This window comes from Rhinatrema bivittatum, chromosome 8 (genome assembly GCF_901001135.1).
Source record: "Rhinatrema bivittatum chromosome 8, aRhiBiv1.1, whole genome shotgun sequence".
Classification (NCBI taxonomy): domain Eukaryota; kingdom Metazoa; phylum Chordata; class Amphibia; order Gymnophiona; family Rhinatrematidae; genus Rhinatrema; species Rhinatrema bivittatum.
In genome coordinates, this window is record NC_042622.1 from 142,831,957 (window position 1) to 142,846,539 (window position 14,583).

At 45.9% G+C, this 14,583-nt stretch overlaps 1 protein-coding gene across 4 annotated transcripts in view; it reads left to right on the forward strand.

Moving 5' to 3' along the window:
* MAP4K2 (mitogen-activated protein kinase kinase kinase kinase 2) overlaps window positions 1-13,211 on the forward strand; it is an 81,395-nt gene extending 68,184 nt beyond the window's left edge. For all 4 annotated transcript variants that reach the window (XM_029612497.1, XM_029612496.1, XM_029612498.1 and 1 more), the window contains 10 exons: window positions 367-427; window positions 562-685; window positions 2,967-3,025; window positions 3,121-3,224; window positions 3,317-3,497; window positions 4,021-4,092; window positions 4,176-4,262; window positions 4,376-4,446; window positions 11,079-11,134; window positions 11,799-13,211. In XM_029612497.1, coding sequence (XP_029468357.1) covers window positions 367-427; window positions 562-685; window positions 2,967-3,025; window positions 3,121-3,224; window positions 3,317-3,497; window positions 4,021-4,092; window positions 4,176-4,262; window positions 4,376-4,446; window positions 11,079-11,134; window positions 11,799-11,886 — 903 coding nt within the window. In that variant the 3' untranslated portion in view covers window positions 11,887-13,211. The remainder of the gene's footprint in view (window positions 1-366; window positions 428-561; window positions 686-2,966; window positions 3,026-3,120; window positions 3,225-3,316; window positions 3,498-4,020; window positions 4,093-4,175; window positions 4,263-4,375; window positions 4,447-11,078; window positions 11,135-11,798) is intronic.
* Window positions 13,212-14,583: the final 1,372 nt, after the last annotated feature.

Here is a 14,583-nt window from a genome sequence, read left to right on the forward strand (position 1 = left end):
CCTGCACTCCTAGTCTCTTTCAGCAGAGGTGCTATAGGAAATAGTGCAGGTGCACCAGCTGTAAGGGTATTCATGGTTCCTGCACTCCTAGTCTCTTTCAGCAGAGGTGCTATAGGAAACAGTGCAGGTGCACCAGCTGTAAGGGTATTCATGGTTCCTGCACTCCTAGTCTCTTTCAGCAGAGGTGCTATAGGAAACAGTGCAGGTGCACCAGCTGTAAGGGTATTCATGGTTCCTGCACTCCTAGTCTCTTTCAGCAGAGGTGCTATAGGAAATAGTGCAGTAGGTTTCAGCTTCACATATTACTAGATGGCAGGTTCTGTTATTTCAGAAGGATTGATAAATAGTTCTTTTCCCTTTCCCCAGCTGGTGCCTCACAGAAGCTCCTGGGTGTACTGTATGAACAATGTGCTGCTGTCTGTTTCTGGTGAGTGCCTGTCACAGCTGCTTTTCAACCAATTTCCTGCAGAGAGCTGGGATACCTGGGTGCCTACGACCAGCACTCAGTGGAATGTGAAACATGCAGCAGAGATGTTATCCTTTCTTTCTGCCTGTCTGTAGGGAAATCCTCCCAGATCTATTCCCACAATTTACTGGGGCTCTTTGGGCAGAGGCGTTACCTCCAGAAGAGACAGATGTCACTCTCTATCGCTGCCAACAGGCTGACTGAGAGGATCATCCCCAGGTAAGGTATAGAACAGAGGCACAGGGAGATAAAGTGACTTACACTGGGAATCAATGTCAGAGCTATGGATTAGAACTGAAGCACTGGGGAGTAAATTGACTCACTCCGGGGTCACACACAGAAAATCAATGTCAGAGCTAGGATTGGAACTGAAGCACTAGGAAGTAGAGTGACTCACCCCAGGGTCACACACAGAAAATCAATGTCAGAACTAGGATTAGAACTGAAGCACTAGGAAGTAGAGTGACTCACCCCAGGGTCACACACAGAAAATCAATGTCAGAGCTAGGATTAGAACTGAAGCACTGGGAAGTAAATTGACTCACTCCAGGGTCACACACAGAAAATCAATGTCAGAGCTAGGATTGGAACTGAAGCACTAGGAAGTAGAGTGACTCACCCCAGGGTCACACACAGAAAATCAATGTCAGAGCTAGGATTGGAACTGAAGCACTAGGGAGTAGAGTGACTCACACACAGAAAATCAATGTCAGAGCTAGGATTAGAACTGAAGCACTGGGAAGTAAATTGACTCACTCCAGGGTCACACACAGAAAATCAATGTCAGAGCTAGGATTGGAACTGAAGCACTAGGAAGTAGAGTGACTCACCCCAGGGTCACACACAGAAAATCAATGTCAGAGCTAGGATTGGAACTGAAGCACTGGGGAGTAAATTGACTCACTCCGGGGTCACACACAGAAAATCAATGTCAGAGCTAGGATTAGAACTGAAGCACTGGGAAGTAAATTGACTCACTCCAGGGTCACACACAGAAAATCAATGTCAGAGCTAGGATTGGAACTGAAGCACTAGGAAGTAGAGTGACTCACCCCAGGGTCACACACAGAAAATCAATGTCAGAGCTAGGATTGGAACTGAAGCACTGGGGAGTAAATTGACTCACTCCGGGGTCACACACAGAAAATCAATGTCAGAGCTAGGATTTGAACTGAAGCACTAGGAAGTAGAGTGACTCACCCCAGGGTCACACACAGAAAATCAATGTCAGAGCTAGGATTGGAACTGAAGCACTAGGAAGTAGAGTGACTCACCCCAGGGTCACACACAGAAAATCAATGTCAGAGTTAGGATTGGAACTGAAGCACTAGGAAGTAGAGTGACTCACCCCAGGGTCACACACAGAAAATCAATGTCAGAACTAGGATTAGAACTGAAGCACTAGGAAGTAGAGTGACTCACCCCAGGGTCACACACAGAAAATCAATGTCAGAACTAGGATTAGAACTGAAGCACTAGGAAGTAGAGTGACTCACCCCAGGGTCACACACAGAAAATCAATGTCAGAGCTAGGATTAGAACTGAAGCACTGGGAAGTAAATTGACTCACTCCAGGGTCACACACAGAAAATCAATGTCAGAGCTAGGATTGGAACTGAAGCACTAGGAAGTAGAGTGACTCACCCCAGGGTCACACACAGAAAATCAATGTCAGAACTAGGATTAGAACTGAAGCACTAGGAAGTAGAGTGACTCACCCCAGGGTCACACACAGAAAATCAATGTCAGAGCTAGGATTAGAACTGAAGCACTGGGAAGTAAATTGACTCACTCCAGGGTCACACACAGAAAATCAATGTCAGAGCTAGGATTGGAACTGAAGCACTAGGAAGTAGAGTGACTCACCCCAGGGTCACACACAGAAAATCAATGTCAGAGCTAGGATTGGAACTGAAGCACTAGGAAGTAGAGTGACTCACCCCAGGGTCACACACAGAAAATCAATGTCAGAACTAGGATTAGAACTGAAGCACTAGGAAGTAGAGTGACTCACCCCAGGGTCACACACAGAAAATCAATGTCAGAGCTAGGATTAGAACTGAAGCACTGGGAAGTAAATTGACTCACTCCAGGGTCACACACAGAAAATCAATGTCAGAGCTAGGATTGGAACTGAAGCACTAGGAAGTAGAGTGACTCACCCCTGGGTCACACACAGAAAATCAATGTCAGAGCTAGGATTGGAACTGAAGCACTGGGGAGTAAATTGACTCACTCTGGGGTCACACACAGAAAATCAATGTCAGAGCTAGGATTGGAACTGAAGCACTAGGAAGTAGAGTGACTCACCCCAGGGTCACAAGCCGAGCATCCGTGACAGAACCAGGGATTAGAACTGAGGCACAGGGGCAGGCAGCAAGTGTGCATGGCGCAAGGAGAAGGCTAAAAGCTTTTGTTTTTTCATCCTTCTCTTCCCTCCCCCCCCACCCATCCCACACTAGCAGCTTCGCGTGGATTCTCTTCTTTTTCCCCTTTGCAGGAAATTTGCTTTTTCGTCCAAATTGGTGGATACCAAGGGCTGCCGGAGGTGCTGCATAGGTAAGAGGGTACACCATTCAGCTTTACCCCTGTCCCTTGACTCTGACTGCCCCCACCAACAGCTCATCCGTGCTCCTTTTTTCCCTTCCGTCCAGCTCGGAACCCCTACTCTGACGGTACTTTCCTATGTGCTGCCCTGCCCTCTGGCATGGCACTGCTGCAGTGGTACGCACCTTTGCAGAAGTTCATGCTGCTCAAGGTGAGTTTGGGGTGCTCTTTGTTAAGGAAACTGATGTCACCAGCACTCCACGATTTTAGTAATTGTCAGTGGTGGGGTGTTTCCTTCCCCAGCTTTACCCTGTCTCGGTGCCAGTCCCACTGGAACTCTTTGAGCTGTTAGTGGTGGAAGGTGAGGAATACCCCTGGGTGTGCATCGGCGGGACAGCCCGGCCAGGGAGTAAGGTGGAATTTAAAGTGGTGCGTCTGGGGTCCGCTGCCACTGCTGCCAGGCTGGATACAGAGATGAGCTCAGGTAAGAGAAAGGGAGTCTGTGGCATGGCTGGGGGTTAGAAATGAGGCACAGGAAGACCTTGCTTTACTCTGAAATCTCACATACATACAAGTTGGTGGCAAAGCTGAGGATTAGAACTGAGAAATGGCTTTTGCCCAAGTTCATGGAGAAAATCACTTGTAAAGGGGACCTAAGCTCATATTTTAGGAGTTGTTCTAATGTATCCATTAAACGCAGGGCCACACCTACTCTCCACTAGATCCGCTCTTCTTTTGCTCAGCTGGATTTTCTCCCCTCTCCCTCCTTGTGCATTCTTGGATTTGTAATCCCATTTAGCAGTAGAAAAGGGACTACAAGTCATAAGATATTGGAAGCAGGGGATGATCCAGGGCTTTTCTTGTGAAGCTTGGGGGGGGGGGGGCAAGGGGGGAGGCACACTTTGTAAGAAATGAACCTCATTCCTAACCCAGGGTATGTTAGGATTGATCTCAAGTATCTCAGATTTACTGCTAGGGCATAACATCTGTTGTTGTCTTACTTGTAGGTGACACCTCCACCGCTGCAGCCCGGCATGTGATCCAGATGGACAGAGATACAATCCTGGTTTCTTTTGAGCGTGAGTCTATATGCCATGTTCTAGCTGGCTCTGCCCGTGCAGTCAAATGATCAGCACATCCCTGTTTCTCTCGTTCTCTGTAGAATGCGTCAAGCTGGTGGACTTGCAAGGGGTCTCAAAGCAGGGCATGGCCCCCGAGCTCACATTTAACTTCCAGATCGACACTGTTGGTATGACGTGCCCCCTCCCCCCCACAAACCAGCTTCTTGTACTCCTCTCCCTGTGTCCTCCAAGGACTCCCTTCTGTGGGATCTAAACCTGGGTCTTTTTCCTCTGTTTGCAGTGTGCCTTCAGGACAGTGTGTTGGCCTTCTGGAAGCATGGGATGCAGGGCCGCAGCATCGAGGGCAATGAGGTAGGGTTCAGGGCAGTTTGTGCTTGCTACAGGTTAGGAAACAGGACCCTGAACAAAAACCAAGCATCCTGCAACTGCCTTTACAAATCCTTGGGAATTACTGCTCTTTTTTTCTTTTTGAACTGAAGTATTTATTGAGAGAAATTAAAAAAAAAACAAACCTTACAAAGAAGCTAAGTCAACAATTGTAGCATTAATACAGATGAAACCAGCAGGGTTCCCATTTTCTCCCCCTGACATCTGCCCCCACCCCCCCTCTAATCCTCAGCAATAAAAGTCATAAATAAAATAAAAGTCAAAATAAAAGTCACAAAGAATAAACCAAGTATGGATCAATGACACCCTTTCAAAAAAAAATAAATCTAGACACCGGAGTCCCCCAAGGCTCCGCGCTGTCAGAGATACTCTTCAACATTTATCTCCTGCCGATTTGCCACCTCCTATCAAATCTTAACCTGACCCATTTCATATACGCAGATGACTTTCAAATATTAATCCCAATAATCAACTCATTGGAAGAAACCTACAAAAAAACAGCCACCTACCTAAACAAAATAAAGCAACTACTAACCAACTTGAAACGCATACTAAACTTTGATAAGACTGAAATAATCATACTGGATAGAAAGAACAACACTCCTCAACTACCACTACTCAACTTGACAAACCAAAAAGTGGCTATCACTCCAGTCAATCATGCACGCAACCTTGGAGTCATAATTGACAAGGAACTTTCCTTCAAGAACCACATCACAGCTAAAATCAAAAACGGATATCACAAACTCCTAACATTACGTCAATTAAAACCTTTCCTCTCCCCCAACGACTTCAGATCAGTCCTTCCACTACTCATCTTCTCCAACCTGGTCTACTGTAACTCCCTATTTTTCAACTTACTTCTTAATACCATCCGCCCACTACAGATCCTGCAAAACACAACTACAAGAATACTCACTGGATCTAAAAAAACATGAGGAGGAATAGCCTAGTGGTTAGAGCAGTGGACTATGAACCAGGAGACCAGGGTTCAAGTCCCGCTGTCTCTCCTTGTGACCTTGGGCAAGTCACTTTACCCTACATTGCCTCAGGTACAAAAACTTAGATTGTAAGCCCTCTGGGGATAGAGAAATACCTACAGTACCTGAATATAAACCGGTGTGATATCTCAATTGATATGAATATCGGTATATAAAAATAATAAATAAATAAATAAATAAATGATCACATTACTCCTACACTTATAACTCTACACTGGCTCCCAATAAAATTTAGGATCGAATACAAAATACTATCCATACTACATAAAATAATATATGAAAAACAAACATCCATAAAATTGCATGCTCAAAACAGAAACCTCAGATCAGCAAATAAAGGGCTATTAAAGATCCCACCTTCTCGATCTAAACAACTCAAAAGAGAGCAATTTCACTTGGAAGCCCCAAACTCTGGAACACCCTCCCAATCAAACTCAGAATACAAGAAAACTTTAAAACTTTAAAAAAAGAGCTAAAAACGTGGATGTTTACCAAAGCCTACCAACTCACCCACTGACTCTAAAACACCACTCCCCTCCCATAACACTAGGCAAACTGATGGACCCAAGAAATGGAGAAATTACGAACATAAGAACATGCCATACTGTTTCCAACAGTGGCCAATCCAGGCCATAAGAACCTGGCAAGTACCCAAAAACTAAGTCTATTCCATGTAACCATTGCTAATGGCAGTGGCTATTCTCGGGGAGGTAGATCTTTAAAAAATACGCGATCGCGTACTTTTGTTGGCGCACCAGGCGCCAACAAAAGTACGCTGGATTTTATAAGATACGCATGTAGCTGCGCATATCCTATAAAATCTGGGATCGGCGCGTGCAAGGCTGCCGATTTTGGGCAGCCTGTGCGCACCGAGCCGCGCAGCCTGCCTCCGTTCCCTCCGAGGCCGCTCCGAAATCGGAGCGGCCTCGGAGGGAACTTTCTTTTCGCCTGCCCTCCCCTTCCCCTCCCTTCCCCTGCCTAACCCCCCCCCCCTACTTTTATTTCGTGATTTACGCCTACCCAAAGCAGACTTAAATCAACGCGAGCCAGCGGACTGCTGGCGCACCATCATCCAACCTGGGGGCTGGTCCGGAGGCGTGGACCACACCCCCGGGCTGGCGCCATGCCCGCCCCCAAAACGCCACATCCCGCCCCCGAAACGGCGCGTCATTAGGCCCCGCCCCTGACACGCCCCTTTTCGAAAGCCTCAGGACTTACGCGAGTCCCAGGGCTCTGCGCGCGCCGGCGGCCTATGCAAAATAGGTGCGCCGGCGCGGGAGGGCCCTGCATGCGTAAATCCGGCCGGATTTACGCGCGCTGGGGTTTTAAAATCCGCCCCACTGGGGCGGATTTTAAATACTTGCGTGATCGCGTAGTTTTGTTCGCGCACCAGGCGTATCTTATAAAATCCGGGGTCGGCGCGCGCAAGGGGGTGCACATTTGTGCAACCTGCGTGCGCCGAGCCCAGTGCGGCCTGCCTGCCTGGCCGATTTCGGAGCGGCCTCGGACGGAACTTTTCATTGCCCTCCCCCCACCTTCCCCTCCCTTCCCCTACCTAACCCACCCTCCCCCGGCCCTATCTAAACCCCCCCTACCTTTGCGCGCATCGGCCGGCAGCCCCGCTCCGTCCTCCGGTCCCGGGGGCTGGTCCAGAGGCCTCGACCACGCCCCCGGGCCGGCGCCACGCCCCCGGGCCCGCCCCCAAAACGCCGCGGCACGCCCCCGAAACGCCGCATCGTTTCGGGAACGCCCCCGGACATGCCCTCTCCCTCCCCTTTTCGAAAGCCCTGGGACTTATGCGCGCCGGCGGCCTATGCAAAATAGGCTGATGTATGAGAAGCCATTTTAAGTCTGTCAGCGTAAGGGTGATATGTTGACAAGTTTTTACCCCAGAGGTGAAACCCCCCCAAATATTTTTACTAGGGTTCTTGGTACCTGAGGATCTTGTAAATTTGCAATCCTTGATTTCCCACTGTGAATTAGTTGCTTGGTAGAAGAAGCCACATCCACCAATGCTGGCTTATGTTTGTCAAAAACTCAGACGCTTTATTGTTTGGGGTGATTGATTGCAGTTAAATTTGACTATTGAAAATGTTGAAAGAATATGGAAATCTTATGAGACTTGGTTAAAAATTCATATGTAAGACCTTGTATTCCAACTTTGACCTAGTCCTTTATGTGTGGATGTTCATAATATAAGGTAGGTAGAAGGGGTGGGGATTAAAAGAGAAATTTTCATTTATGGCTCAGATATATTGGTACACTGAGCTGTTTGTTGAACTTGTATATATGATTTTTGTTGCATCTGTTCAGTGTGAATCTATTTGACTTAATAAAAATTTTGAATTAAAAAAACTCAATGCATAAGTGAAAATTGTAAGGTTTGGAAAAGAGCAATCCCTGATTTTTGAATATAAAGATCACTAGACATCTATCAGGCCCAGGTCCTCTATCATTCATTTCAAGCAACCACTATGTTTACTAAAGAAGCCTTCCCTTGACTCAGACGTATCTAAGGTAGGATTTTACAGTAAGGTTAAAATCTCACCCAGTAATAAGGGGGCCTTTTTGAAAGGCCACTAGCTCCAAAGATGTCCGGTAAAAAAAAAATTCACTTTTTTTTTAGCATTTGGTAAATATAGATGCTATACTTTTGCAAGTATATATCGAATCTTTAACTGCATAAAAAGAAATCTCCCTTCCTTATCTCTTTGTATGGCCTCCATCTCAACCTGTAGGTCCTTGATAAATAGAATAGCCACTTTGGCACTACTAACTTTGGAATTAGATACACAAAATATAAGTGGATATCTAGTGCACTTAAGCAATCTTTTGTCACTCCTCCGCAAATATTTGTCTTGTAAAATAGGATCTAAGCCTATAATTTAAGAGGCCTCCTTATGTAGTAGTTGCCTCTTCAGTGGAGAGTTTATTCTCTTATGTTTAGACATGCCATCCTAAAAGAATGGTAGCTGAGTTATCATAGAGCGTCAAATATGTCATTATGCATCACTTTTCCATCTTTACAGAGAGGAATGAAAAAAAATAATCAGCTTCTATCATAACATATAGGGGTAGATTTTAAGAAATTGCACACGGGCGTCATGTGCGCGCGCTACCCGGTGCGCACACATGGATGCCAATTTTATAACATGCGCAGGTGCGCGCATGTTATAAAATCGGGGGTCGGCGTGCGCAAGGGGGTGCACAATTGTGCACCCTGCGTGCACCGACGCCGGCGGCCTTCACCCATTCCCTCCCAGGCTGCTCCAATTTCGGAACGGCCTGGAAGGGAACTTCCTAACCCCCTAACCTAACCTCCCTTCCCCAACCCTCCTGCCCCCTAGCCCTATCCTAAACCTCCCCACCCCGACCTTTATCTTATCTCTTGCCCATGCCAGCAGCCTGCCAGAACGCAATCCTCCAACACAGCGGCAAATGGCCGCTGTGCCGGAGGCCTCTGGCCCCACCTCGCCTCTTTTTCGAAGCCCTGGGACTTAGACGCGTCCCGGGGCTCTACGCGAGTCGCCAGGCCTTTGTAAAATAGGCCCGGTGTGCGCGTAGGGCTTTTAAAATCTGGCCCATATTGTATATCATTAGAAGAATGTGGTTTCTAAGCCAAATTAGAACAACCTTCCAAACCCCGCTCCCTCCCAACAATCACCCCCACAATCTCAACCGCATTCCTGCATAATACCAGTCCTTGCAGGAAATAGAGCCAAGAGGATTAACTTCACCTCCTGGGTGACTAATGTAAAAGTAACCCAATCTCAAAATGTCAAAAAAAATTATCAAGATATAATAATCAGGTGAAAAAAAGAAAAAATCAAGACATTCTTAATATTAGAAAAATTCTGTGTATCGCGATCATCGCTCTTAAAGTCAGAGTGATCCAGCGTAGAGTTTACTGCGATCAACCCTTCAGGTTTGCAGAGCTCAGGGTATTCCTCTTCAATCGTTTACCTCCCTTTGGGACATACTGCCATCTATAAAAATCAAGATTTTTAGCTACAGCTAATGGTTTTTAGACCTGATCTCTTTAGAGCTTTTCATGCCACCTCCGCAGTTTTAATATGAGAAGTGCTTCCAGTGGCTGTAAACTGCAACCCAAACAGGAATAGTTGCTTGTATCTTACATTCTCTCTGCTAAGGAACCCTTTCACTTCCTTAAGGCCTCGTCTTTTTTAAGGTAATTGGTGAAATATCATTAAAAATTTCAATCTTGAAGCCATCCTACATGACATTGCTTAATCCTCTGGATTTAACTAGAATCTTTTCTTTAACAACAAAATCGTGGAAATAGGAAAGGCAAGATTCCTCTTTGAGGGCCAAGTGTTGTGTGCTTGTTCAATTTTAATGAACACTTGTTCTCCCGACCGCTCTTTGTTCTGGAGAAATGTTTGGCAGATTTTCACAACTACTTTTTTTTTTTTACAATTGCTGTACTGTACTCTGGGACTCCTTTTATTGTCAGGTTATGCCGCCTAGAGCGGTTCCTCAAATCTTCTAATTTCTCCCACATATCTCCTTTACCAATTGATGAGTTAATTCTTGTAGTAGATTATCAATAGCTTCAGCCTGCTCCTCAGTTGCCTTTTCTGTGTTATTGCCAATTTTCATAATGTCCTGTTTAATGTTAGAAACAGTCTCCATGATTTCTTCTTTCACTCCAGCAATAGCTGAGCGCAGTTCTTTAAACCAAGGACGGATTTCATTTTGCAAAGCTTTTTCCCTCAAGAATGCGTTTCTTATCCCACGCGCTATCACACTCAGACTCTGTGCAGGCATCAGCAGCTCCAACGGCCATTTTTCATTTCTTTACCCTGATCACAATCCTACATCAGCCTGCTGCAACTCCTTCAAATTGTGTTTTCCTCCTAAAAGCCATGTGGTTCAAGGTAGGAAATTGTCACAATCTAAGATCCTCAAGTATGCTAAATTTTCTTCAGATCATTCTTGCTTTTATTGAGCATCCCAGCAAAGCTCTCTATTCAGGCAGCCACTACATTTGGTGAAATCACTTCTCCTTCCAGGACAGGCTCGTAATATATCATTTCTTGGTTTGGTTCCCAGTTTTATTTTTGTTTAAAAATTCAGTAATAAAAAGCAAGGCACCAGGCTAGGAGTGGTGGAGTTTGTGGCCACCAGGAGACCTTAGATGTGTTCCTTGGATATTTTATTGCTTACATCTTTAAAGAACTTGCAAACTGAGGCAGGGATCCAGTGCCACATTGCCAACTGGCTGGTGGTGATATCAATGGATGGAGCCACTCCTGGTTTTCATAAAACAGCTTCAGTGCATTCTGGAACTTGTAGTCTAGGGTTTTTAAACAAGGCAAAGGATTATGTCACAAATTACAATGGAAGAGGCAGGGTTGATATTGAAAGAAAACCAGGGCTGGAGCAGGAAGCCCATATATACTCAACTGCCCGGTCAGAAATGTAGATTTCTATGGAGAAGGCAGACCAGGGCGATGAAGAGTGGATAGAAAAACTACCAAAAGCCTGCACTTCAGTAGATTGGTAAGTTCAAACAAAGAAGCCAGCATGCTGGCCCCTTCCACTCCTCCTCATTCTTCACTTTCCATTTTGCAGGTGACGCAGGAAGTCATTGATGAATCTAGGGTGTTTCGGGTCCTGGGATCGAACAGGTGAGAGGTGGCCTCTGCTGGCCATGGTCATATCCTTGAGATGGGGATGTGGCCAGGGCAAGTAGTACTGTACTGAAAGAATGATGTGGCTGTTAGAATCTTGCATTGGTAGCTGCACTTGGACACAGAGAGAGTTAGTGGCCAGCTGAAGGTCACACATAGTGAGTGGGATCAGAACTACACCTTATGCTTCTCCAATCACTGCTTCAGGGATTAGCCAAGAAAGAAAACTTTTTATTTGCTAAAATACTTTGGCAGAAGGTTCTGGCTAATGCTGTCATTCTGTGATAGGGTTACTAACAAGCTCCAGATTCTCAAGAATAGGCTGAGCCCAGTGATTTTGCTCCAGTGCAACTATAAACTTATAGTTCCGATTTCTCTCAGAAAGGTGAGAAACTACACGTCCCAGCATGCAATGGGAGTAGAACCAAGGCTTGCTCAGATTGTCCCTGGTAGGAAGGGACCTTTTACATATATGCCTGGGAGAGGAATTAGATGACTGACATGCCTGATTCTGTGATCCTCTGTAGCTGGAGATTTGTTGGGGAGGGAGGAGAGTGTAGGAGTAATATGAATAAAAATGTTCATGCTCCATTCTCCATCCTGACCTAATGCTGAACTTTGACAACCTCTTCCTCCTCCTCCTCCCCCTCTATTCATGCAGAGACGTCATCTTGGAGAGTAGACCAACAGAAAGTCCTGAGGCACACAGCAATCTGTACATTCTCACAGGCCATGAAAGCAGCTATTGAAGAAAATGTGTTTCAAGTATGAGAATCTGGCCTTAGTCAGCCCCTCTTTCTGTCCTCCCATGCTGTATTTGAAAGATTGGCATCTTGCCTCAAGGGGACAGTACATGGCAGCAGATCTCCTGCTGCTAAACTGAGAAGCTAATACATGCACCAGCAGTGAGAGAAACCCCTCACTACCTCCAATCAGAAAAGAATAAGAGAGGGGATGCTGACCGCCAAGACTCACCACCAGCCATGACATATACCTGAGACTTGTGTTCTGGAAGATTCTGAGATGCCTTCCCCCACCACTGCTGCAGCCTTGGCCTGAGACTCATCCAGCTATACTAAACATCTCCAGTTCATGCCTTTAGCTTTTTTGTACTTTCATAGATTTGTTTTAATTGTCATATACACATGTTTAACACATCTGTAGCCCATCCACTTGGACAGCATAGTACTTCCCCACCATCTTTACCCGGTTCCCATATAGTCTATGACATCTGCCACGTGGTTTAGCCTGTGAACAAATTTGTTCATTCATCTTCAGGAACTGACTGTGTAGAGTGAGAGAGAGAGAGAGAGAGTGTATATGTGGGATGGGGGGAGGGGGGCATGAATCTGCACTGTTTTGCATTTTGTTTGAGAATACAGAAAAATAGTGCTTAAGCTATGTTGACTGTGGTGATGGGTGTGTGGTTCTGCAGTAGCGTGCACCCCATTTGCAACAATCATAATGATATAATTACCGGACTGAAGAGTGTTTAAGGAAAGACAGCTAAGCAGTTGCTTGGGCACATGATTTGAGCTGCTGATAGATTAATATGACTGTCCGGCAGTCAACTTTGATTAGAGCAGTCCACTGGGTTGGTCAGGATAGTGAAATGAGCAAGTCAGTTGCTGAATAGTTGGTGGATTAGTTGATTTGGTAATAGTCAAAATAATTGAGTAATGATACTTGATGGGTTAGGGTTAGTGGAAGAAAGATTGGTAAGACTGGGTACATGGGTGGCTGCTAGGGGTTAGCAAGATGAGGATTAGGATTAGGTACATGAATGACTGTAGAGCTGGTGGGATGGATGAGTAGTAGGGTTAATTGAATGGCTGACAAATAACAGGTGGGTAGAGCTAACTGGTTAACCTATGTGTGGCATGACTACTATCCCTCTCCACCAGTCATGGTGCTGGCATCCAGCCCAAGAGTGTCTTTGCCTACTGGGAATAAAATTAAACAGCAAAGATGTTACTATTATTGATATTTTCATAGGATTGTTAGTTTTATTTTTGGGAGAGAGGGAATTTAATGTAAAGATATTTCTAATGTAAAAATAAAATAAATCTCAAACTATGGTATTTAAAGAAAATTGTTTATATGTAAATAAAACATATAAAGTTTAGCTGTTGTATTTCTTGACTGCTAACTTTAGTTTTAAGATCATAAGATTTGCCATATTTGATTAGACCAAAGGTCCATCAATCCCAGTATCCTATTTCTAGCTATGGCCAATCCAGGTCACAAGTACCTGGCAGGATCCCAAAAGTTTGCTAAATTTCCCCAAGTTCATCTTAATAATGGTTTATGGGCTTTTCTTCCAGGAGCTTGTCCAAACATTTTTTAAATCCATCTACACTAACAGCTTTTACCACATATTCTGGCAATGAATTCCACTGCTTAATTATGCAGTAATAAATATTTTCTCCTATTTGTTTTAAACATACTACCTAGTCACTTAATTGCATGTTCCCCTAGTCTTTGTACTTTTTAAAAGAGTTAACGGGTGGGGGGGTCACGTCAATCACTGCCTTAGAGTATCCGCTCTTCTTCAGGCGAGTCCTCTCAATGGCCAGACCGTAAGAGAGAATCGAGTTGGGTCTTCGTGGAGGATCGGTCCTTGCCGAAGAAGGTCCCTGTGTGGAGGTAGGCACAGAGGGTTCCCTGCAAGAAATCTTCGCATGTCTGCGTACCATGGTCTTCTTGACCAGTCCGGGGCCACTAGAAGTACTAGCCTCCTATGGTGTTCTATCTTGCGGATGATCCCGCCCAGTAGTGGCCATGGGGGGAAAGGCGTACAGCAGGACTTCTTGTGGCCAGGTCTGGATGAGGGCATCAATTCCCCGGGATTGCGGTTCTCGTCTGCGGCTGAAGAACTTGGGAACTTGGGCGTTGGACCGGGTTACCAGGAGATCCATGGCTGGGGTTCCCCAGCGGTTTACTATCAACTGGAAGGCTGTGGTTGACAGCATCCATTCCCCTGGGTCTAGGCTCTCTTTGCTAAGGTAGTCCGCAGTGATGTTGTCTTTACCCATGATCTGGGCGAATGAGATCCCTTGCAGGTTTGCTTCTGCCCACGCCAATAGGGGATCTATTTCCAGGGACACCTGTTGGCTTCTGGTTCCTCCCTGGCGGTTGATGTAGGCAACTGTTGTGGCGTTGTCCGACTTGACTCGGAGAGATTCGCCCCAGAGTTTGTAACTGAATTGCAGGCAGGCTAGTCTGACTGCTCGGGTTTCAGTTGGTTTATGTTCCATCCCGACTCTTTCTTGTCCAATTGCCCCTGGGCCGTCAGTTCCTGGCAGTGGGCTCCCCACCCTCGCAAGCTCGCAACCGTGGTGAGCAGGATCCAGGTCGGTGGGGATAGTCTTACCCCTTGCTCATATGGTCTTCCTGTAGCCACCATTGGAACTGGGTCCAAACCTCTGTTGGTAGCTGGAGGCGAA